At 47.2% G+C, this 26,524-nt stretch overlaps 1 protein-coding gene across 6 annotated transcripts in view; it reads left to right on the top strand.

The window, feature by feature from the left end:
• The window catches only part of LOC116944128 (sodium/hydrogen exchanger 3-like), a 125,847-nt gene that overhangs the window by 21,557 nt on the left and 77,766 nt on the right, over positions 1-26,524 (top strand). For all 6 annotated transcript variants that reach the window (XR_012942355.1, XM_032957579.2, XM_032957580.2 and 3 more), the window contains one exon: positions 3,630-3,790. Coding sequence is in view for 5 of the 6 variants with exons in the window: in XM_032957579.2 (XP_032813470.2) it covers positions 3,630-3,790 (161 nt within the window). In the remaining variant the exon portion in view is untranslated. The remainder of the gene's footprint in view (positions 1-3,629; positions 3,791-26,524) is intronic.

Below are 26,524 nucleotides of genomic sequence, written 5' to 3'. Positions count from 1 at the left end.
TTTTTACTTGCATAGTAAAGTAATTGTGTTTTTTCATTTGCTATACAGCCAGATAATACGACAAATCGCTAACCTTAAACACCCAGTCGTTCATAAAAGTTGAAGGCAGTATAGTGCTATAGTAATAGAGCAAGTGCAGAATCACTGAACCAGGAATTGATAGCTTTGGAAGCATTTAACGCGGGGCCCCTTGAAAGTGCGGGGCCCGTAGCTACAACATGTGTAGCTACTTGTGCTGCTCGGACACACCGGCACTGCCGGACAGTGGAGTGCTCCCGTAATAATGTTGCTTTGCTGTGACCAGCTCCAACCGCTATGACGACCTTGATTACGTTCTTCATCTGCTACTAAGATAATCCGGCACTGCCGGTGGCGTAAGACGAGCGATGTGGACGGCCACCACAGACACAAAGTGATGAGATCAGTCCACGTGTTGAAATGGAACCTGGCCTCACCCACTTGGGATGGCGATGGCCTTCATCCACCAGTAGATAAACCATGGCTGCTGATAGTATGCGATCCAAAAATGAAATTCAACAAATCAAAAGGTTTTTCTAATTGGTTATACATAACGATAATTAGCTCCGACAATTCTACAGCGATGTTGACCATTCGCAATAAAATTAATATAACATGAACCCACTGTGTCCATTTCAATTAACACTATATTAACTTCTGAAAAAAACTTAACGTAAAGAACAAATTCGATTTCTATAGCTTTCAATTAGCTGAGTATTACAGTGTTAATTATTGTAATGGGCTTCCTTCACCGCTTCACCTCTGCAAATGCGGAGGGCGTGGGGGGGGGTCTCCAGATGTGGGACAAAATGCATTTTCCCGTCAATTCCGAATGCAGGGAACGCAGGTGTGTACGCACAAGGCGTGATTGCCGAATTTTAACCACCCCCACCCCTGAGTCTTTTGTGGAATCTCGGTCGATACGGCAAGCTCTGCAAAAAAAACAACAACAACAACAACCAATTAACCGCTGCTCCCAAATGCCCTCCTCTCTGCCTTCTCCCATCTGCTCCCGCTCTGACACCGCTCCGACACAGAGGCCCATTGGGATCATGTGCCCCCAGATTCCTCTCCCTTGGGCCCCCTTGTGGCCCGTTGTTTCTGGTGCTCCGTGAAGATGCTGCCCTCTTCTGATGGAACTCGATATGGACTCGCCGATTCTTGTCTCCGAAGCGCCGTCAGTAACTGTTTTTACTATTTAGTATATTTTCTTTACCAGGTAAGGTCGGATGAGCTACATAGCACATTTTTCAGAATCGACTTGGCCATAAATGACAGCGCAACGAAGTGGCTCATCACGTGGGAATTTATCGCAACCAAATACTCGAATTGCATGTTTCTGAATATGGAGAGAAAACCCGGAGGTGGTGAAAAATCCACAAAACCGCGGGCAGAACATGCAAACTCCAAATATACAGCAGGCGTCAGGGTCGGGATCGAACACACGACCGCCTGTGTACCAGGTGAGCTAGTTAACATCTCGCCACCGTGGCGCCTAGTTAACCATAGTAATTCTTTGTGTGTAAAACCGTGTTGTCTACGTATGTACGTGCCTTATACTGCACTTATTAAAGTTCGCATTTTTCAGTTCTTATACGTAGTATTCCGTGCTTATAGGAAGATGACGGTGTCTTCAGAGATATGAACAAACATTTTGTAGCGCTCACAGATCACTGCAAAGGTCGTTAATCAATGTTGCACACAGTTCGGAAGCCAGCTCACAACACCACTGGTGTAACTCGAGAATATTTTGGGTGGAATCGATGTTCGGCTCGCTATTTAAATCCGCAACAGTTGCGGAAATTGATGAGAATTCAAGATCAATGTTGGGGGTGGTGGTGGTGGGGGGGGGGGGTGGAATGTGCCATCGGAGGGCACCGTGTTTTTATTCTGGAATCGGAGTCCTCTGGCACGGTTCACCAGGGAGAGGTGAACTCAAAGGCAGCCCCTCTCGCGATCCTGCGATGCAACAATCCACGCAGAGCGTGCGCGCCTTGAGCTGGCTCCGTCTCTGCACCCGCTTGGCGGCCGTGCTCCCAGATGCGCTCCGTTTCGCGGCAGCCACTGCAAATGTTTTTTTCTTCCTCCTTGACCCATCGGACATCGACCCTTCGAGTTAAATGTCTCGCCCAAGTCCACTCAACTTGTCTTAATTGATTGAAATACGTAATTGACCCGCGTATGTTCTCTGGTCCATGTGTTCTACTCTCTCGTGTCTCTCCATGTAATGCCAAGCGTGCACATCTCCACGCGTTTTGGTGCACTCTTGAGCGTTTGTTCTACATTTCCCGCGAAATGACCGCGTTTCTGATGCATTTGTTATGGCAGGTGGTGCACACTGATGAAGACGTTTCCCCCCCCCACCCCCCCCCCCCCCCCCCGTTAGCCACATTGGTAACGTTACTTTAACGTTCAACATCAGCTCTTCAAAATTACGACAACCTGTGCCATTGCGCAGAACTTTGCATAGGGCCCGGCCAGGGTCTGGGGCCAGAATTGACAGAGGGCATCTTGGGTGAGAGCTTGCGGAGTTGTACGTGTGTATTTCGAACTTCTTTCGAACCGTACGGAGCCAACTTTGCTCATCGGAGGTGCGGGCGGAGGACAGCGCGTCGTGAAGATGTGCTACAGAACGATGTGCGAACGCCGGGAGATATGAGGTCGGACTCGCCCAGTTGGAGGCTGAGATGAGTGATTCAAGACGCGTTTCCTAACATATCACACATTTGTACGCAAAATGTTATTGTTCATAAGACATAGTTTAAGTTTGAGCATTGGTGTAGACATTTTCCTGCGTCTGGTGAAGCTGAAATGCTACTGAATCCTTATCCTCATCAGCTACCATTCTCATTCTACTGCTAGACGATCTGCTTACTGACAGCTGTTTTTCACGTGGATCTGTACACGTATGCGTACACCCTGTAGGTCAACGAACTGCTGGATGAGGGCCCCCCCACGCTATGCAGGGTATTCGATGTGAACTCTGGTCATCCTCGCAGCTACTTTTTGGCTGGCCATCGAACAAAGGCGTTCATCGCATCGCGCGCTTTCAGATGCGCTTCTGTGGCCATCTGGAACGCTCTTCCTTCCGACATTAGGAAGCCACTTTTAAACCTAGATTGAAAATTAATTTCTTTAGAACTGCTTTTTGTGTTTAGTGTGTTCGCCCCCTCCGCACCTCCAATGAGCACGGTTGGCTAGGTACGGTGCGAAGCAAGTTCAACGTACATATATGCTAAAGCGTTAAGCGAAAACTTCGCCGTAAACAAAATTAAAATCGACTTGACAGGCGGGCGGGCGGGCGCGTGTGTGGCGCGTGTGTGACGCGTGTGTGACGGGTGTGTGGCGCGTGTGTGACGCGTGTGTGACGCGTGTGTGACGGGTGTGTGACGCGTGTGTGACGCGTGTGTGTGGCGCGTGTGTGACGCGTGTGTGACGGGTGTGTGACGCGTGTGTGACGCGTGTGTGACGCGTGTGTGACGCGTGTGTGACGGGTGTGTGGCGCGTGTGTGACGCGTGTATGACGCGTGTGTGGCGCGTGTGTGACGCGTGTATGACGCGTGTGTGACGCGTGTGTGACGCGGGCGCCATGTGCTGCTGCGACGCCGCAGGCCCCCTGCGAGCGAGCCTGCTCGACTACCTGCTCTTCGGCAGCCTCATCGCGGCCGTGGACCCCGTGGCGGTGATCGCCGTGTTCGAGGAGGTGCACGTCAACGAGGTGCTCTTCATCATCGTCTTCGGGGAGTCGCTGCTCAACGACGCCGTCACCGTGGTGGGTGCCGTGAAATTTGCGCCGGGCTCCGTGCGGTGGAGCACACACACAGAGATCTTCTTCTTAAAACCATGGAACATACTCCGAGTAATCCCTGCAGTCACGAAAGCTTCAAATCAAGTTGGAACCACCTCTACGGGGGAAAATATCCACACAACTCATACTTAACTTCAAATTTAGCAATCTTTGGAAGAACGTAATCAACCAGGTAAAGTGTTAACTTGTTGTGTTAGCCGACTCTCTGTGTTGCATTGCATTACATTTCTAAGTTTACTAGGTTTGTTTTCTCAAACTTCCAATTTCTCTCCCCCTGCTGCTCTCATTGACTTGCTAATTTCTCTGCCCCAACCCCCCCCCCCCCCCTCGCTCTCTCTATATAATACCTCGTCACAAAGGCGTTGTTTCTCTGTGTCTCTGTGGGTGTCTCTCTGCGTGTGTGTCTCTTTATGTGTCTCTCTTCTATGTGTGTCTCTCTCTCTGTGCATCTCTCTGTGTATGTGTCTCTTTCCATGTCTGTGTTTGTCTCTCTCTCTGTATATGTCTCTCTCCGAGCTTGCATTCACATCTGATGACGGTTGCTTGTGTTGCAATCGAAACGTCGTATTCTATCATTGATTTTATTTCTACGTGACTTTACCGAAAGAACCAAGAGTAATACTCCGACCTCTTTAACATCAGGCCGCCATGAAATGGCAGGCCAAGAACCCCTTGCGAGGGGCTTCATAGAGCTCTGGACATCTGTTAGAAAGAGCTTTATAGCTCATCGGATTCTGATATTTGAGGCCCTTAGACCAGCAATGGAGCGAGCAAGTAATTACCAGCTTGCATCTTTCCCTACCTGGCCATTGTGGTTTTCACACTATGCACCCAGTCGCCAGAGTTTGATTCCTACCCATGGCTAGCAACAGTGGCAAGTGAGGTCCACGTTTTCTGTGCCGCCTGCCTGCCACTCCTGGCGAGCCAGGGTTGGTGAGCCACATGAGAGCCACATGAGAATTCCGTTATTGTCTGAGATGATGCCTACGGATGAGCGAAGCCACGGTTGTGCGATGCTAACTACCTCGTCTAGTATATAGGAGCTGGTGGGTTCGATCCCGACCCTGACGCCTGCATATTTGGTGGTCACGAGGATTTTTCTCCGGGTCCTCTGGATTTTCCTCTCCACATTTAGAATTAACATGCATTTCTAGTATTTGGCTGGTATACATTCCACGTCATAATCCACGTCGTTGGGCTATCATTTCTGTGGCCAGGTCACTTCTGAAAAGAGCTATATAGCTCAGTGGGGCCTTACCAGGTAAAAATGGTTTAGTTTAGTTTCACAAAGGTCCTGGTTCAAGTGTGCACTGTCGGATGATGCGCTCACTTGGTTTGATAGCCACAGTGGCAATGCGGGAGGCGAGTGGGTGGGGTGGTGATTATCATCTTATACTGGTGTCATAGGTGACTCACCTGCCGTGCGATGTTTGGCTGCTTTTGTCGCTGCCCGGATAATGGTTCGAGTCTCTGAGACCGGAGGGCGTCACAGTCGCTTAGTCCTGTTCACTGGAGCTGATGTTAGTTTGATTCGTATTAACACAGAGCATTTAAAAATGAGTTGTCAAAGTGCCTTGAGCAAAATCTTGACTTAAAGCTTTCGTGACTGCAGGAATTCATATGCTTGGGTCTTTCGGTAAAGTCAAGTAGATAGGTTCAAAGAAAAAACTAAAAATAACAAAAAAACTCTGACGTTTCGATCGCAACACAAGCGGTCGTCTTCAGGAAAAGGGGGGTTAGCTTCCAAGGCAAGCTGTTTGTAAGGGGTTTGAAATGGGTGTAGCCCAAACATCAGCAGCCAATGATAATGTCAGTGGTGGGCAGTCACGAAAGCTTTAAGTCAAGATATAACCGCCTCTATGGGGAGGGTTTCCACACAACTATTAGATCTTTTAATAAACTTCGAGACAAGAAGGCTCATCTGATTGAGTCGCTCACATTCCTGAAGAGATGCCACGACACTAAGGTAATACCGATCGTCTGCTGCTGTCACTTCTCCCAATGCACAACGGATCTTGTTCAGGGCTGGCCTAGCCCTGATCTCAGAGACAATAAGATTGCTCCGATTTGAACTAGACAATTCAGGCAAGGCTCTCCTGAAATCACACTTGACATTGATGGAAAAAATGTCTACATCTGATTGGGAACATGTAGATAACATGACATCCTCTTCAGCTGCCTCAATGTTAGCTAAATGCAAAGATAACCTGATTTCCAAGTTATATTCTCCTTTCCAAGAAGAGGCCAGATCCACACATCAAAAAGTTAGACGTTGACAAGATTATTATCAATCAGAGTAACAATACAATTTCAGACAGCCTAAAATCGGTTCTAGCCAAAGGGTTGAATTTCGCAGTCACCCCTAAACACATCCCAGTTGATGATATCATTGTCCAGGTCGACGTAGCCATTAAGGGTTTGGGACCCATTACTGCAGACGTGGCAAGATTGGAAATCGCTGCAATCCTCAAACACGCTAAGATACCTATCAGCAACACCAGTAAAGATTATCGCTTTGAGCTTTCTCAATTAAAAGAGAGAGATGACATTGTCATCCTCTCAGCCGGCAAGGGCAATGCCACCGTTATCATGGACAAAACCACATACAATAACAAAATTCAGGACCTACTTAATGATGGTAGCTATACCAAAATTAAAAGAGATCCCACCAACCGCCCCGTTACGAAAACCAATAATATCATCACTGATTCGACATCTTTGATCGAACCAACCAAGCGGTTTTCCTTAAAACCCTCTGCTGCTAGACCACCCAGATTGTATGGCTTACCAAAAATCCGTAAAGAAGGGACACCCCTTCGCCCTATTGTCTCCACCAGTGGCTCACCCACCTACAAACTGGCCCGATTTCTGTCTGAGACCTTACAACCATTCACTGGTAAGACCACCTCAGCTGTACTCAACTCAGCTCACTTGATATCGTTAATTAAGAATATCTCCAGTTGATTTGCTCGTTAGTTTCGACGTGATCTCTTTGTTTACCAAAGTTCCTGTGCTTGACACCATTGCAATCATTGAAGATGTGGTCCAACAAGGACTGAATGCTGATGTACCTGCCCTGGTTAGACACTGCCTCACCAACACTTACTTCACCTGGATTGGAACATTCTACAAACAAGTTGAAGGTACCCCAATGGGTTCTCCCTCATCTCTAGTTGTAGCCAATGTTTTCATGGAAAATTTTGAGACAGATGCCATCCAGGCATCCACTCTATGTCCGCCCTTGTGGAAGAGGTACGTATATGACGCGTTCGTCATCTGGCCACATGGCCGACCAGCTCTGAACCAATTCCTCAACCACATCAATTCCATACACCCAGCCATCAAATTCACCATGGAGGTGCAAAAGGATGGCAAGTTACCATTCTTGAATGTTTTAATTGAAAAGAGACCAGATGGCTCAATGGGACACTCTGGAAAGCCACCCATACGAATGCCTATCTAAAACCTGACTCCCACCACCATCCATCCTAGAATTCCCTCCTCAAATCTCTACACCATAGAGCTCGATGTATTTCCGACTGCCATCACCTAGTCAGTAAACTGGAACACGTACACCAAGCTCTCAAGATGAATGGATATTCAGACTACACAATCCGTAAAGATATCACCTCAACCGTTGGGAAAGAACCATCTGAGGACCCAATAAAAACTATCACCTTGCCATACATAGCAGGGGTCACTAAAAATATTTCCCAAATCATGAGCAAATACAAGATCCAGGTTCGATTTAACACAGTACATAAAATTTGTGACCTGATCCCATCTGTGACGGATGTGATCCCTGACATGCAATACCCCGGCGTCTACGAACTAAGCTGTGTCTGCAGCAGTAGTTACATTGGGGAAACTAAGCGATATGTATCGGACCGTGTTCGTGAACATAAGGCAGTTCTGAAACACGGTAGGACCAATACCTCGGCCGTGGCTGATCATTGTTTCAATGCGGTGGGCTCACACGAAATAGATTTCTCTAAGACGAAGGTACTTTGCAAGCCCACTGGCTATCAACAAAGATTCGTTCATGAAGCCATCCATATATATAGACACAGACACAATTTCAACTGAGAAGATGGGTACAAACTGAGCAATCATTGGAAGGACGTTATCAACCAGTTTAAGTCATAATTGGCTATGATGTTCCCATCCTAACACCTTCCGATGTTAGTTTTGCTTTACGCCCATTTCAAACTTGCGCTTTCACAGTCACTTCGCGCACCGACCCCTTGGTTGCGGCTCTGCAATCTTCCATTAACATTTGTAAACAGCTCTTTGATTGGTGTAGACCTGCTGCAGGTTACGGAGACCTCTCCTACATTAACATTAGCTGCCCCGCCCATCTCTAAACCATTTGTAAACAGCTCTTTGATTGGTGTAGACCTGCTGCAGGTTACGGAGACCTCTCCAACATTAACATTAGCTGCCCCGCCCATCTCTGAACCATTTGTAAACAGCTCGTTGATTGGTGTAGACCTACTGCAGGTTACGGAGACCTCTCCTACATTAACATTAGCTGCCCCGCCCATCTCTAAACCATTTGTAAACAGCTCGTTGATTGGTGTAGACCTACTGCAGGTTACGGAGACCTCTCCTACATTCACATGAGCTCTAAACCTTTATAAACAGCCTGCCTCGGCAGATTTCCCCCTCTTTTTTCACCTGAAGACGATTGCTTGTGTTGCGATTGAAACGTCGTGATATTGTTATTATCTTGATTATTTTTTCTATCCACGTGGCTTTACCGAAAGACCCCCCCAAAGAATATGCTAATCTCTCTTTAACATGCTAATTTTCACCTGGCAGCCCTTTAATTGGTGGAAAACCAACCACCGTCGGATTGGCTGCCCACCACTTACATTATCATTGGCTGCTGACATTTGGGCTACGCCCATTTCAAACCCTGATAAACAGTTTGCCTTGGAAGCTAACCCCCCTTTTCCTGAAGACGACCGCTTGTGTTGTGATTGAAACGTCGTAGTTTTTTTGTTATTTTTTTGTTATTTTCTTTGAACCTATCTACGTGACTTTACCGAAAGACCCAAGAATATGCCTTGAGCAACTTTGCTATTTGGGTGGATAGAAGAAAAAAATAGAATGCACAGTCGTACCACTTGTTTTTTTTTTCCCTGAGCCTCAGGGATTTTAACTAAACCCGAGAAATAATATTAAGGGAAAAGGGTTTTTACTTTGTTGAGTTATAGCCAGCAAGGAGATGTGCGGGAGTGAGCAAGTGAGTGAGCGAGTGAGTGAGCGAGGGAGCGAGTGAGTGAGTGAGCGAGTGAGTGATCGAGTAAGTGAGCGAGGGAGTGAGTGAGTGAGCGAGTGAGCGAGTGAGTGAGTGAGTGAGCGAGTGAGCGAGTGAGGGAGTGAGCGAGTGAGTGAGTGAGCGAGCGAGGGAGTGAGCGAGGGAGTGAGCGAGCGAGTGAGCGAGTGAGTCAGCGAGTGAGCGAGTGAGTCAGCGAGCGAGTGGGAGGGGTTCTGCCAATTCCCTGGCCCTGAGAAACCGTGGAGCACCCCCACGAGGGGGTCTCTCGGGTAAAAACTCAGGGGCAGGTGCCCCCCCCTCCCCACGAGGCGCTGCGACGGGAGCCGGGTGGCTTCTCGGCTGCAGCAGTACAGCGACAGCCCCGGTCTCGGCGGAGCGGCTTCGCTGTCGTGGCATCACAGTCTTTTATACAGGTAACGAGCTGAGATTAGAAGCACACTCTTAAAGGGAGTGCTCCTAATATCAGCTTGTTACCTATATAAAAGACACCTGTCCACAGAAGCAATCAATCAATCAGATTCCAAACTCTCCACCATGGCCAAGACCAAAGAGCTCTCCAAGTATGTCAGGGACAAGATTGTAGACCTACACAAGGCTGGAATGGGCTACAAGACCATTGCCAAGCAGCTTGGTGAGAAGGTGACAACAGTTGGTGCGATTATTCGCAAATGGAAGAAACACAAAATAACTGTCAATCTCCCTCGGCCTGGGGCTCCATGCAAGATCTCACCTCGTGGAGTTGCAATGATCATGAGAATGGTGAGGAATCAGCCCAGAACTACACGGGAGAATCTTGTCAATGATCTCAAGGCAGCTGGGACCATAGCCACCACGAAAACAATTGGTAACACACTACGCAGTGAAGGACTGAAATCCTGCAGCGCCCGCAAGGTCCCCCTGCTAAAGAAAGCACATATACATGCCCGTCTGAAGTTTGCCAATGAACATCTGAATGATTCAGAGGACAACTGGATGAATGTGATGTGGTCAGATGAGACCAAAATGGAGCTCTTTGGCATCAACTCAACTCGCCGTGTTTGGAGGAGGAGGAGGAGGAATGCTGCCTATGACCCCAAGAACACCATTCCCACCGTCAAACATGGAGGTGGAAACATTATGCTTTGGGGGTGTTTTTTCTGCTAAGGGGACAGGACAACTTCACCGCATCAAAGGGACGATGGACGGGGCCATGTACCGTCAAATCTTGGGTGAGAAACTCCTTCCCTCAGCCAGGGCATTGAAAATGGATCGTGGATGGGTATTCCAGCATGACAATGTCCCAAAACACACGGCCAAGGCAACAAAGGAGTGGCTCAAGAAGAAGCACATTAAGGTCCTGGAGTGGCCTAGCCAGTCTCCAGACCTTAATCCCATAGAAAATCTGTGGAGGGAGCTGAAGGTTCGAGTTGCCAAACGTCAGCCTCGAAACCTTAATGACTTGGAGAAGATCTGCAAAGAGGAGTGGGACAAAATCCCTCCTGAGATGTGTGCAAACATGGTGGCCAACTACAAGAAACGTCTGACCTCTGTGATTGCCAACAAGGGTTTTGCCACCAAGTACTAAATCATGTTTTGCAGAGGGGTCAAATACTTATTTCCCTCATTAAAATGCAAATCAATTTATAAAATTTTTGACATGCGTTTTTCTGGATTTTTGTTGTTATTATTCTGTCTCTCACTGTTCAAATAAACCTACCGTTAAAATTATAGACTGATCATTTCTTCGTCAGTGGGCAAACGTACAAAATCAGCAGGAGATCAAATACTTTTTTCCCTCACTGTACGCAGTGCTTGAGTACTGATTTGCATTCATGCATCATTTGTATACAACTTAATGATCGTGACCTTCGCATTATATTTCCAGAATAGGTGCAATTTGTCATCATTGCCATGGTAATTCGAGGGCCAGTTGTCATCGGAAGACAAAACGTTTACATTGATTTGCACGGCTTTACAGATTTCTGATGTAATTCCACGATCGCGTGTTTTAAAGATTGAAGTCGATGTTTTTTTTATATTAATACATCAGCAATTTCATTAATATATGAATAAAACACGAAAGAGCGAATCAAACGCAAAATTTGCAACGCTCTCTGTTTTTTAATGAATTCCAACATCAAACAAGATGTTCCCCGAGTAAATTGCTCACGGGCGATAATTAGGATGACAAAATGAAGAGTTACGGCTGCTTTGAAATAGTTATAGGTAGTGCCAAGCATCCGGTAGTCATGCTGTGCGGCGAGGCAGCGAAAGTGGCAGAACATATGTTGAGACTACTCTCAAGTCGATTTAAAATATAAGATGTTTAAGGAATCTGCGTTGGATGTTTGAGCCGCTTATAAAATGTCAGACATTTTTATGCCCTGGGGGGCTTCACAAAAGTGATGCCACTTGATGCCACGTGACACCGTTTTCGACCGGAAAGCTGGCTAATTGATGGCAGATTAGCGACGGTCGCTTGCCACTTCGGATCAATCCGAAACAAAAAAAAATGTCTTCCGATCGTACAAAATGTCGTATATACGCCTAATTTTGAGACGTTGTCGGATTCCAGTATAAAACTAAACATTTTTAAAAAAAAATTTCATCAGGTAAGGCCCACTAAGCTTTTTCAGAAGCGACCTGGCCACAAACGATAGCTCAACGAAGTGGCTTATCACGGGTTTACTCTCCAACAGCCAAATGTGGAGGGAAACCCCAGAGGGTCTCAAGAGAAAAATCCACGGGGAGAACATGCAAACTCTAAATGTACAGGCGTCAGGGTCAAGGTCGAACCCACGACCTCCCGCATACCAGGTAAGGGAGATAACATCTCACCAACGCGGTGCTCCAACTTCGGTTTTCCGAACTAATATGGGAGAGCACTGGTCTTGCTAGCTGCTAGCTATATGTTACATGCTTTGTAACATATGGCTATCACCCCTGTACATTATACCTAACGTTATAAAGGCATCTCAAATAATACAACACCATAACAAACTGTGGTAACCATGTAAATACAGAGAATTAAAGTTGACAGTGTGATGTTATGTTTAGTGTGTGTTGTGCCGCCGCTGTACTGTGTGGTGTGGTTATTATGCTCGCCATATAAATCGCGTGGCACCCTCAATCGATAATCCCAAAGCAAAGTTAAAGAAATAAAAAAAGTGCTCACACTCATCATGGGACCTCCTTATGATAATAGGTTTTTCCCTTTTTCTGGTAATAAAACAGTTGTGTTAAGATGTTAAAACACTAAACTGAAACCTTTGCAAGGAATCATGTCTGCATTAACCACCTACAATTGTGGTGAACATGCAAACAACAAAAAAACACGTTCTGACAGTATGTGCATTTTCTTTGAAACTGATTGGTCCACACCAGAGACAGCTTTTTTTAGAGCCTTTTGGCGTCCTCTGGTCTAACACTGTTTTATTGCCTTAAAAGGGAAAAACCTATTATCACTGCTCACACTCAGTTGGAATTAAAACCATTAAACCTCAACCCTGAGAGAAGAGAAACGCAGCGGAGGGGGGATATCGTTTAGAAAATAAACAATTTGAAATGTTAAGCAGCACCAAACAGACCTTAGGGAGACATCCTCGACACTGCTGAGCACGTGGCAAACACAAGGGGGGGGGGGGGCGAGGGGGGCAGGAACGGCTGTCACGTGCTCTAGGGGGCGCCCGATGCTGCGCTGAATTATTTCATAATTTAGTTGACCTCAAGTATCCGAATTTGTATTTATCCTGGAGAAATACGATGAGCTATGAAGCTTTTTTTCACATGTCCTGTAGGGGTGGGTAAGACATTCATAACAATACAAAAAAAAGATCGGAGTGCAAAGTATTGGAAAGGAAAGAAAATTACAAAAACGTAAATACGTAAAATAGATAAAGTACATGAGTTCAAATTGCATAAGTACCTCCTTTCCCAAGCTTGGGCAGGGTAGCAAATTAGCATCAAGAACAATCCCAGACCACACCAAGACAACACAGAGCCCCTCAATAAAATTGCACATTAAAATGTAACCATCAATACATGGGTAAGGATGAAAGTAAAAAAATCACATTTGCAAATTAACTTGTATCCAGCACTAACCTTCTGCTTGGGCATATTTTTTTGAAGGAAGATTTACGATGTTAAGGGAGAAATCAAGGCCGCGCCAAAACGTTGGTCCAGCAACGGAAAAGGCTTGCCCTCGGTGCTGCTGAAGGTGAAATCCGGCTAGCTGGGGTCTGGCCAATCTGGGTTTTACTCAAATCTGTAAGTGTCAAGCAAGCCATGAGTTTCAAACAACACACGAAATGTTCAGGCTCTGTACATTGTGAATAACCATGAACAGTTCCAGAAAAAAACTGCATTTGCGGTCATTGTCGTCTTTAGGTCACCATCCTTGCTTACATTTACATAGCGCCTCTATCCAAGGGTTATTAGTGGTGCAATTAGGGTAGCTAAAGGTGATATGGTGAATCGGGATGGGGTATGGGGAGGGAGGTTTAGTGGGTACGGGAATTACGGGGGTACGTAAGGATGGAGGGAAGGATGGGGCCAGGCAGAAGAGGTGGGCCCTTGAGGGAGGAGCAGAAACTAGACAGGGAGGGTGCTTGCTTAATCAGATGAATGTTTATTTGAGTAAATGTGACCGACTGACAGGCAGCAGCGAGACAGTGACAACTGTTGACAGGGTTTTGTCCTTATTAGGAGCACTCATTAGTACTACTGGCTGGCCTTATTAGGACTACTGTACTGATGGGTCCTAAATATGGACACAACCAATATAACAGAGTACTCTGCCTGTCAGTAGGTCTCATTTGGTCAAATTCATTTCATGGTGACCTAAGACAAGATGACCAAAAATGCAATGCTCTAGGAACTGTTTATGGTTGTTCATAATGCACAGTGGCAAATTGCTTTTTTGTACAGGTTGCTGTGTGCTGGTTGAAATTTAATCCAAAAATCGGGAGCACATTTCTCGTATATAGTACTAAGCCAGTTGTGGAATTCCACCTTTCAATGGCGAAGCTGAGTCAGTGCATAGGCTTACCAGTGTGAACTGGTCTTCATTTTCATCATCAACAGCCAAGATCAATCTACTGCTCGATAAATTCCTTCCTAAGCCGTTCCCATAGTTATCCAACGATATTGCTGGCTTCAGCTACATGCCACATTGTAAAAACACCAACCAATGTTTAATTGGTTTTAACAAGACGTCTTATATTCTTGGTTCTTTCGGTAAAGTCACGTTGAAGGGAAACAATAAAATAATAAAATATATAAAACAATAAAATTCTCACGACGTTTCGACTGCAACACAAGCAGTCATCATCAGGCTTTCACACCTGAAGGTTTTCACACCTGATGATGACTGCTTGTGTTGCAGTCGAAACGTCGTTAGAATTGTATTATTATCTATATTATTATTTTATTGTTTCCTTTCAACGTGACTTTACCGAAAGAACCAAGAATATGAATCACTGCAGTCACGAAAGCTTTAAATCTGAATTTAAGACGTCTTATTTTAAAGAAGTCGAAGCTTCTTTTCGGGTGAGTCAGTTCATAATGCAGGAATGGCATTGGCGTACCGATGTGAGTGATTTTCGCTCCGACGCAGTACCCCACTCGGTTGGAATTTAGTTGATAATATCGTTCCGCTGCCTAGTCCCCTGCAAAGCAGATGAGCGAAATAATGGGTCTGGCAGAGGCATCCAGTAATGAAGGCCCTCGTTGTCATGGGAACATACTAAGACTCTAGTCCAGACAAATGCGAAAGGAAAGTGGACGTATTGCTAGCATCAGTCACTGTCTTGTTTTGCATTCCCGTGTGCCCTCGTTAATATTTTTTGATATATTTTAACGGCTGTTTTTGTTGTTGATAATTCAACTTCATTTCGTTTTTATGCTGGATATATATGCACATACATATATGGTTGGCATTTCGTTTTTTTCTCTCTGTATTGACCTTTATTCCGCAATGTCCTTGCTAATAATTTGAGATGAACACGGGGGGGTGGTGGTGGGGAGGTGGCTGCCTTTTTTCTTAACAGCAAAGTCCTGCCGTGTTTAGGCTGCACGGCTCATGGTTCAGGGATCAACGTGACCTCTATGCGGCATGCAACAATGTCCCCATAGCCCCCTTGTGACTGAACATTTTGATGTCCGCCCAGATTGCGGGTGTCACGTGCCTTCACGTAGCAGCACGGGGGGCGAACAAGCAGGGGGGGGGGGGTGGAAGAGTGTTTTGAGCATAGAGAACACTTTGAAGAATGCAATAAGTGCTTTGCATGAACGTAACAAGGTGGATGTTTCTACCGTTGCAAACAAACAAACAAAAAACGCACGTCGTATTTTCACCGTGGTTGCGTGGTGAAAGTGGGAACATTTTTTTTAGTAAATATTTGATCCTATCATAAATGTATTTTTGTATACTCCCAACTCTTACCAAATTGGCTGGCCCTTGTGGAAGAGTAGGCCAAATATCCTCCAAAGGGCCCTCCAGAGCGTCCTCGAAGTGAATGCCCCTCTGCCGGCTGTAGCGTAAGCAAGAGATTGCAGGGCTGCACTTTTATATTTTACAGCAGTTATATAGTATGGGATATTTAACGATATTTTCTGCTCAATAGAGAATGTGTCAATATTGGAATGTTTTATTGGCGCTTCTGTATTTTAAATGTGCAAAACAACACAGTTTAACACGTAGGCTTTCGCGACCAATATTATCGATAATGAAGTTGTTGTTGGGTTAGATCGCGTAATTATAAATTAGGTTTGTCACAAAAACACAACGTGCCAATTAGTTACGACTTCAGCACACCGGTGTGTTGGAGAGTAAACCCACAACATTTACAATTTTCAGAACAACACGTTTTGTTTCAGCCCTTTATGAGGTTTCTTGTCAGTTTACTTTAATGTGAAGTCTATGTGACGATTAACAAACAGAAATTAGAATCAACTGAGATCCTGCTGCTATAAACGAAGATATTTTTATTCTTAGTTTTTTCGGTAAAGTCACGTTGAAGAGAAACAACATTATTTTGTTGTTTCTCTTCAACGTGACTTTACCGAAAAAACTAAGAATATGAATTACTGCAGTCACGAAAGCTTTAAATCAAAATTTAGAAGATATTTTTGTTATTTACTTCCAAAAATTCGTGTTTAAATGTTACCTGCGGACGACTTATTTTAAACATAACAAAACATAAGCTTCACGTTTATTTTTTCCGGTATTTGAGCTTGGATTACTCCATTAAGCTTATAATTCTCGCAGTGCTGCTGCTGATAATGGTAACGATGGAGATGTGAGCTGCAATCCGGTTCCTGAGCTCTCGTTTGAAATACAAGATAGATCCGATAATGCTTATGAAATGTTTAGATTCGTTCAGACAGAAATACAAATTATGCCTCTTTCATTGATACACACATTTAACAGGTTATTGGTTGACTAATGAGGCATTTTATTTAGTTTTAATTAAACACAGCCTCCCAATTCCACTTCCAATGTGCGTAATGATGCATCAAAGCCATAAATAGTCTGGCAATCTTTACTATTATTATTTGTAAATTTTCGCGATAGGATATTTCGTCTTTGAAGGTGGCCGAGACATACATCCAAAACAGATGTGCACATCTGTAGGTTTCTTCCATGGAAAGTACCGTAATAATTAAACATATGAACAAAGACACTAATTGCTTTGGGAAATAATATCTACGTCTAATTTCCCACAATGCTGCGGTATTCCTGCTTCATTGAAGCGCTGGGTAATGATCTCCCGTGTGGGAGATCTGCCTGACTCACAGGATGTCATGGTGGGGGCACGCTGGGTTTAGTTTGTTCCATTAGGAATGTTCTTTTTAAAATACATTTAATTGACACTGTAGCAGCTAACCCAGTAAACATGGTTTATTTATTTACTACTAATAGCGTATACATAGTATTTCAAGTTATTCGTAGCGACAGCAGAATATTTTTTTTCTGAAAATTCCATTGGACAAATAAAGGTATAAACATAAATTAAGAATATGTTAACCATCTCAGATTTGCTGAAGATAATTACGAGCTGAACAAAAGTAAACAGTACATCATCTAGGTATATATTTAAATCAGCTGAAGTCTCCCGTAAATCACGTTACCTGTGTGGCCACCTCCACTCTGAATCCATCCCCTCTCCCCGTCCCCTGTGAAAGCAGACGCCGCTCCGTACAGCCGACTTTAGCTTACACCTCAGTTTTCTCCCCAAGCCCACTCTCTCCCATCTCATCACATTCTCATCGCCAACATCTTGGCTTGGTCATTCCTTCTCCCCCTCCTGTACTTCCTGCTCAGCACTCCTTCTTTCATCCTGCTGCTCATCTTCAGCCATGTGCCCTCTTTGGCTGTCTTAGGGACTTGCGTGCCGGCATGCCTTTTGTTCGGCGGTCATCTTGCCCTGTCTGCCCCTTTTTCGCAACCTTCCATGCATTATGTTCGTGACACTACTCCCGTTCCTGTGGCAGTTCACCAGTATTTGTTTAAGCAGGCTTGACTTTGCTGATGAGATACTGAACGTCAAAGCCCATCGAGAGTTTGTTTGTGTTGAACCAATGGCGCTGAAATTGCGCATTCCCAGAAGGCTGTGCAACTGATGGGATGTGTAAAAAATATATTTACTTTGATATGGACGGATAGGTCTGCCTTATTTATTTTTACATCAATAAAAGTTACTGTAGCTAGATAATGATGTATCGGTTTTAATTGTGTACATTTCTTAAATTATATACTGATACTGAACATAATTGTCTCAGCAATTAGGGGGTGCCTTTGATCGTGTCTTGTAGTTGACAGTGCATTTGGCATAATTTAAAGAAACCAGTCGCCTCGTTTTGGCCAGAAGCAGAGCTGAAGGTTGAACATGTGGGTGGGTGCATTGATGGGAAGATGCCCATATGGACGAATACGTTAGGATTTTGTAATATCGTTCTATATTGACAGTTTATATTTCTGGAATAGAACCACAAAATCTAATACGACATTCACCGTGTTTTTGAGTGCTCAGAAGTATATGAAGGTGATAGCAGATTTTATACACAAAAAAGAGCTGGCTTGTTTTGCCAAAAGCAAACATTTAATTATTTATGACAATAACTACTTATTAACATTGATATCAAGGTCATTTGCTCATATGTCCAAATAATTGTTTTAAATTTCACTGTCCATATGTTCAAGTGTCTGTTGAGTACATTATGTAATGGCGCATTTCCTTTGTACCTTTACAGTGTGGTTACATGCCGAGAAAATTTGCCATCCAAATCGTCCTTGCGGTGCCAAATCCACATCAAAATATTGATCTCATCTGCAATGGACTTATACGTAATGCCTACTTTATTTCTATATTAATGCTGGTGGCTGGGACGAAGACATCCCACGTAACGCGTTGCCTGTAAGATATTTATTTAGGTCACGTCAGGAGCTTTGGTTGGAAGTTTGGCCAGTAGAATAAAAGTGCCCTTACTACACAGCCCGTGTATTCAATTTGTTGGAGTGGATGCACTGACGACGCAGTGTGCATTTGACTGCCATAATATAGTGAACTCCACTGCTAAAAATACCCAGCTTAGATGGACCTTGGGGACCCAGTGCAGACCTCTAATCCTGCCCTTTTAATTTATTTAGCAGAACACGCAGCACCGCGTTACATTCCACCCCCCCCCCCCCCCCTCACGGCTCAGGGCAACGCATCCATTCCCTGGTTACATCGTTATCTGCATTTTTAAGTGTGAGTGCACTGAAACCTGCTCGTGCGTGGCGAAAATTTGAATACATTTGCTTTACGTCACGGAAAACATAAACGCCCACAATATCCAATTCTGAAAGATAATTATCACATTGTTACGTTCTACATACGGTGATTTAAAAACTAGCATGATTTTATACGTATTTTAATTTTGTTGTTTAACACGTATAGCCGCTAAAAAAAAAAAAATTCCCTGTGAACAATCCTTCGTTAATCCCACCACGTATGAAATTATCCTAATTAAATTTGGGCTATATTTATGCATTTTAAAGAAAAGCAAAGCTTGATATTCATTGTTCTGACTGAAAGCACTGCCAGTTTACATTTTTCTGGGCTCGTGTGGTCTTACCAACATTTGTAAACTAAACTAAACTTTTTATATTTCCAGGTAAGGCCCACTGAGCTATATAGCTCTTTTTTCAGAAGCGACCTGGTCATAAATGATCGTCCTACGAAGTGGCTTATCACGTGGAAATTTAGATGTTAACTATCTCGCCTGGTATACAGGAGGTCGTGGGTTCGATCCCGACCCTGACCCCTGCTGTATATTTTGAGTTTGCATTACTCTCTCCCCGCGGTCGTGTGTATTTTTCTCTGGGTCTTTCGGTTTCCCCCCTCCACACTTAGAATCAACATGCGTTTATAGTATTTGGCTGCTATACATGTCCCCACGTGATAAGCCACTTCGTTAAGCGATCATTTGTGGCCAGGTCACTTCTAGAAACGAGTTATATCGCTCAGTGGGCATTACCTGGTAAAATAAAAAAAATATGTTTTAGTTTAGTGTTTGGGAATTGTACGTTGAGTCGTTATATGTTACGTGGGTTTGTTCTGGGTAACCGTAGTCGCACGACGGGAATTTTTAGATTTTCCATTTGTGCATTTGTATTTGCATCTGCCACGGATTTTTGCGAATGTGGTTCAGGGTTGTGACTCTCAAGCTTCGCGATTATGCTGACATCAACTCACGTGTCTTTGATTCTCCTCGACACTGATTGGCTGTGGATTTTTTTTCCATGGAGTGGAGCTTATAACCCTCGTCTGAAAGTTTTAATTAGCAAGACACTGCTGCGTACATTTTCTCAATGCTTGAATTCTGCAAAAGTGCTGAAATAAACTCGTCTTCGAATTAGGCCCATTTTGCTGCCCTTTATAAATCTGGGTCTCACTAGGACCATAATAAATGATCTGTCAAAGTGAATTCCTGCTCACATGTACTGAGGCGGTTCTCATCTCTTGTTTTACAGCCCTGATCAAAGTGTTGGACATTCCACATTTCAGTGGTGGGGAGCGGGGGGTTATCTTTCCACTGGACAACCCCTAGGTCCGGCTGGGACCTAGGGGAGGCTATCTGACCCACCGCTGGCCCGGTGGGTCCTGACCACTGGATACCCGAGCCTTAGCCCTCAGAAGGGCTGGAAGGCTGGTCCAGGGTCCTAGCTAGTCTTCAGCCCGGGCTTCGGTCTTCGTGTAGGGAGAGAACTCCCCGAGCTCTCCGCGGAGACCCTTCCTATACTCGTTTGTGGCCAGGTACAACCAATCCCACATTCCCACGTGGAACTAGCTGATTGGTTCTCCCCAAACTGTGGCTATGATCCACTTCACCTCGTCTGACCCCAACCGTTATGTACAGCGAGGTAACGCTGCACTGCCCCCTTGATACCTGGTGGCAATGCAGGTTACTGAACAGTGCGTGGTTAACACCTCTACATCACCCCCTCCTTCGGAAGCTCCAGCCGTCCCAGCTGCAACGACGGAAGAAATGTGAGTGTGCCTCACGAACAACAAGAATAAGAAATAAACCCATATAAATACCCCCCTAACAACACAACGTATATACAAGGCAACCGGTCATGACACTGAACGTACACACAACGCAATAGAGCAGCGATGAGTGTATCAAAACCGATTAGGAAACCGGGAATGTGTCAACAAGCAAGAGAGTATCATAAAAATCGGCGAGATTTAGCGTGCGTGTGTTTCGCGGGGTCATCATAGGGGATGGTAGGCTTCGTCGGCAGCACAAGAGGAGGAGGAGGAGGATGAACAAGAACATCCGGTGGGTCTTGAGGCATCTCCACGGGGACAATTGATGCTCCACGGTCCATTGAGGCCGAACGTGGCCTGCACGGAGCCGTCACTCCCGTGTCATCTGCAGGAGGAATGACACGCCTGTGCTGTGGGTTAGGCACCAACGGGGCAACATCTGGCTCGTCGGACGCGTCGCACACTCGGCCCCCGTGTTATGTGTGTTGTGGAGGGACACGCGGCGTGACGAAGGGTTTCAACCCAGAGGGGTGAACGAACCAGCGATGCCGTCCCCAGCGAATTTTAATACATTGGGGACGCAGGACCTCCACTACCTCTATCGGACCCCGCCATGGCCTGAGGAGTTTTGTCAATGTGGACACCGGCACCTGGGGGCAGTGAAGCCATGCCTTGTCTCCCGGTGCCGACTGATCCGTGGACGTTCGAGGGTCACGCAGTCTCAAATTTGCTCGTTGGCGGGAAGCCGAATTCTCAATGGCAGCCTGCCGTGCCTCGGCCAACTTATGGAGTGGTCAACGAGCTTGGATTTCTGCGGTGGCTGTTCGATCTCCAGCCAAACGTCGGCGGGAGGAAAGGTATCCCTGCCGTATATTAAAAAGAACGGGGAAAATCTCGTCGCCGCGTGAAGTGCCATGCGGTACGCGGCGAGGACCCCCGGAACCTGCAAGTCCCAATCTAGGTGGGATTGATCGACCTGATGGCATAACATAGCGGTGAGAGTTCTATGCAGGCGCTCCACCATGCCATCGGTTTGGGGATGGTCGGGCGAAGTGCGCACTTTCTTTGTGCCCAACAGGCGGCACACATCATTCAGCAGGACTCCTGAAAAATGTCTTCCCTGATCGGTCAGCAACTGTTCTGGTGCGCCCTTGTCCAGGACGTAGCCCTTAACAAAGGCGTCCACAATGGCTGCTGCCGACTGGTTGGGGAGGGCCCAGGGCATAGACCACCGCGTACAATACTCCACCCCAACCAGAAGGTACTTATTACCCCGTGGCGTAGTAGGAAAAGGGCCCAAAATGTCGAGAGCCACCAACTCGTTTATACGAGACACCGAAATGGGTTGCAGGGGTGGACATGCCGGTTTAGCCGGTGGTTTACGTTACGCGCAATGGGTGCACCTCAGCAGAATGTCAGATACATCGCGCAGCATGCCCGGCCAGAAAAATTGCAACCGCAACAACCCAATAGTTTTATGAACACCCAGGTGTAATAAACGCTCGTGTGCTGCCCATACGGCTTTACATCGCAAGGCGGAGGGCACGACGATTTTATGTTGACACGATTCAGCATCCCAATGCATCAACAGGCCGTGCTTCATGACAAATGAATAAAATTTCCCCTGATGTGGAGCCGCATTATTCGCGTGACGACGCAACCGCAACAACGACATGTCGTCGCTCTGGTGCCGACCCCGTTCGGCCAAAGTCAGCCCCAGCAAGTCGTCACTGGCCATTGGATCCGCGTGATCCGACATCGGTGCTGAGGCAGCGGGAAGCGCGGCTGACACCGTTTTGAGAGGCGCGACCTGTGCAGGCAGTGGCGGCTTACAACGGCCCGAGCCCAAAAAGCACGCACATTTTTGAGCCTGCAGGAGGCGAGACAATGCATCGGCATTCGTGTGTTGTGCACCCTTACGGTAAGTGACATTGAAATCGTAGTCTTGAAGGACTTCGGGCCACCAAGAAAGCTGGCCGGACGGTTGGTCAACCCGTAGAGCGTACTGTAATGCCGAATGATCAGATCGCACGGTAAAATGCTGACCATACAGGTACGGCCTGTATTGCTGAATGAAAAAGACAATGGCCAGCAGATCGCGTCGGGTAACACAGTATCTTTGTTCAGCAGGGGACAAGACTCTGCTACCATAGGCAACGACCCTTTCAATGCCATCGACCTTTTGAGACAGAACACCCCCAATCCCCGTGTTGCTAGCGTCGGTGTCCAACACGAATGGTACGGAAAAATCGGGGTATGCAAGGGACGGTGCCGTCACGAGTGCGTTCCACAGAGAGTCGAATGCGGCCTGTTCTGCGTCCCCCCAATGAAACACCACCCCTTTTAACGTAAGTGCATGAAGCGGTTTGGCAATTGTCGTGAAGCCAGCAACAAAACGGCGGTAGTACGACGCAAAACCAATAAAACTGCGAACATCGCCCGCAGATGTAAGGGTCGGCCATTGGCGAACGCATTTGGTTTTTTCATGGTCGGTAGAGATTCCCGAGCGGCTGACTATGTGGCCCAGATAGTGCACAGACTCACGCAGAAGGTGACACTTCTGCGGCTTAAATTTTAAGTTAGCGGCCCGCATTTTCAAGAAGACAGCACGCAATCGTTCAATGTGTTTGCCGAACGTGCGGCTAAAGACGATGACGTGGTCAAGATAAATAAGACATGAGTCCCACTGGAGCCCAGCGAGGACCAGCTCCATGAGCCTCTGGAACGTCGCTGGGGCCGAGTGGAGACCCATTGGCAATCTATTAAACTCGAAAAGGCCCCGTGGTGTCCGAAAAGCAGTCTTAGGTTTTGACGCTTCGTCGAGGGGGAGTTGCCAAAACCCCGACAGAAGGTCCAAAGTGGAGAAATAGTGCGCCCCTGCCAGGGCATCCAATGACTCATCCATACGAGGGAGAGGGTAGGCGTCAGCTACCGAGATTTTATTTAGGCGCCGAAAATCATCGCAAAAACGAAGACTGCCATCGTGCTTTTTGACCAGCACTATTGATGCACCCCAGGGACTAGTGAAGGGAGAAATGATATCGGCCTCCAGCATGTCATCCACAGCCGATTTAACATGCTGTTTCTCTGCCGGGCTAAGCCGAAACGGGTTTTGTCGAATTGGGGCAGCATCACCAGTATCAATGTGGTGACGCAGTAGCTTGGTGCAGCCAATACCAATTTTATTTTTTCATGAATACATCAGAAAATTCTCGCAGAAGAGTGCGCAATTTAATTCGCTGTGAACCAGACAAATCACCTGTGTCTGCGCAGAGCGCGTCCAACCATTCCTCATCCGATTCGGAAGGAGGGGGAACCTGTGGCGTGTCACGCATGTGTCCCACAACTTTGGTTCCCAGGGGCACCGGGGTCGCGTGAGCGAGCACAGTTCCTTGCGGAATGACGGTTGTGGACAATCTGACATTCAAAACCTGCAAGAACGGCTCCCTGTCAGCTGCTACGAGGGTCTGTGCAGCCACTAAATCTAACCCCTTAGCAGCTGTGTTTGAACGTCCCAGCAAAATGCCATGTACTGAGGCTTCCGGGGCTAGCGTTTTTTTTAGACGCAAGGGCACGAGCATTTGTGTCCCTGGTGGAATACGGACTGTGCTGGCGATGAACGCCTGCACCGAGGCATTTGCCATGCGCGGATGTGAGGGTGTGGGCAAGAATGTCATCCGTCGACCCGATGGGAGTTCGATGCAGCCTTGATCTACAAGGATCTTAATAGGCATTTTTGCGAGAAAGTCAGTGCCTAACAAACGCGGCACGGCGAGGGAAGAAAAGACCAAAATAGGCCCTGCCAATTTAATGTCACCAATCGAAATTTGCGTACGAATTTGCCCAATAATGCCCAGCGAACTTCCATTAGTGGCGAAACACGGGATAGAAACCTGTTCCAAGGGGCGGCATCGTACGGGCAGTATATTATAAATCAAATCCGAAATGATCGTAGCCGACGCACCAGTATCAACCAATACACGGAATTCCACGCCCTCGATCGATCCGACAACCACGGATGAACCTGCCATCGCCGTGACTACCCTATGGGCCAACTCAGACCACTGCCAAGGTCCAAGTGGCCGTGAAGAATCGCTGGAACACCCCCCATCATACGCCGAATCGCGAGCCTTCCTTATGGTGCGTTGCGGTGTGTATTGTGTGAATGAGGGCCGAGCGTGAGAGGCGTCGCAACTTGCCTGATTGTGCCGCGATGCCATGGGCGTCCTGTAGTCCTGGCCTCGGGATGTAGAGGGGTGTCGTCGAGGCGCACGGCACTCGGAGGAGATGTGGCCTCATCGGCCACAGTTGAAACACGTTACGTCGCCGCGTGGAGGAGGCCGTCCCCGCTGCTGGTCGTCACGGTGACCAGCGTGGTTGGACGATCGCCGGCCGGTCGACCTGGTCGCCATGAAGGCCCGGTCGGGGGAGAACTCGGCGTCCCTGCTGGCAGGCTCCGATGTCGAAGCCGAGGCGGCGATGGTTGAATCCGTGTAGAGCAGTAGATGTGCATGGATGCTCCGAGCAGCTCGTAGCGAGCACATACTGTGGTCGTCCACCGCTTGGATGACGATGCGCAGCTCGCGCGCCAGTTCCAGCATTTTCTGGAGGACGATAGCATCGATGGTCTCGTCATCCATGCGGGGGTAACCCGCTCTTGCCATCGCGATTAGGGTGGTCCAGAACACCAACAGAGACTCCTTAGGGCGGCGTCGCCTGTCGTAAAATTGGCTGCGGACGTCGGACGGAGGCCCGTAGACGTCGGACATCCATCAGAGGGTCGATTGCAGAGTCGCCCTTTGTTGCCTGGGGATGGTGAGGAGCGAGGCGAGAGCGTCGTCGTCCAGAGTGGCCGGTAGCACTCGGAGCGCCTGTGCGTCCAACCAGCCCACCATTTCTTGGTGGCTCAGGAAGCGACGCTGGACGCGAATTCCCGAAAGATGGGCAGGCACTATTGGAGGGCAGACGTAGTCTCCTCCTCAGCCTGCACCGTCTCGAGCCAGAGATCGGTGATTGCCTGGTTGATAGCGTCTACTGTACCCTGTCGGTACAGTGATGATGTGGCGTCCGCTGTGTATCTTGAATTTACAGCATCGCGTGCTGATGAAGCTGTGGGTTGCGATTGGCCACCAGCATTCCCAGGATGCCCATGGCTACCGCTTCCGGTGGGACCACGTGGTTCCCCGGCGGGAAAATCAAAATACCCGTCTTGGCCGATGGCGGGAACATCTGCTGGCGGCTGATTCGGTCCGCCCACAACCTCCGAGTTGATCTCGTCGAGAATGGAGGCCGCGGCATGTAGAAGTTGGGTGAGACGGCTGTGTGCTGCCCGGAGTCTGTCCCCCATTGCAGGAGGAGCGACCGGCTGCTGAACCGGTGGCTGGGCGGTTGACGACACGCCGGCATTTTCAGCGGAGTTGGCGGTTCCCGCAGGTGAGTCAGTGTTTCCTTCGTTCTGACTTCGCACGTGGTTCCGAACTTCGTTTCCATTTTCAACCACTTCTGACTCCAGTTGTAGTGTTTATAAAGACAATTAAACTTCTTAGGAGGCACACTGTTTATTGTAATTCTTTCCTTATACAGTCCTCAACACACAGAGGGGTATCCGGTCCCCTCACCCGATACCCTAAGGAGGTACAGCCTCCGGACTCAGCGTAACCTACACACAGGTCTCCTTGATACCTAAAGAGGTAGAGCCTCCTATCTTGGCGGGACTTACACATCTACCGCTATCCTAGCCTAAGGAGGTACAGCCTCCTATCTTGGCGGGACTTACACGTCTACCGCTATTCTAGAGTCCTCCGGCTGGGACCTAGGCGAGGCTATCTGACCCATCGCTGGCCCGGTGGGTCCTGACCACTGGATACCCGAGCCTTAGCCCTCAGAAGGGTTGGAAGG

Source organism: Petromyzon marinus, chromosome 20 (assembly GCF_048934315.1).
Source record: "Petromyzon marinus isolate PM22_M1 ecotype Great Lakes invasive population chromosome 20, UKy_Petmar_22M1.pri1.0, whole genome shotgun sequence".
Taxonomy (NCBI): domain Eukaryota; kingdom Metazoa; phylum Chordata; class Hyperoartia; order Petromyzontiformes; family Petromyzontidae; genus Petromyzon; species Petromyzon marinus.
Note: the sequence above shows the minus strand (reverse complement) of the source record. Positions and strands in the feature narration are given on the sequence as shown.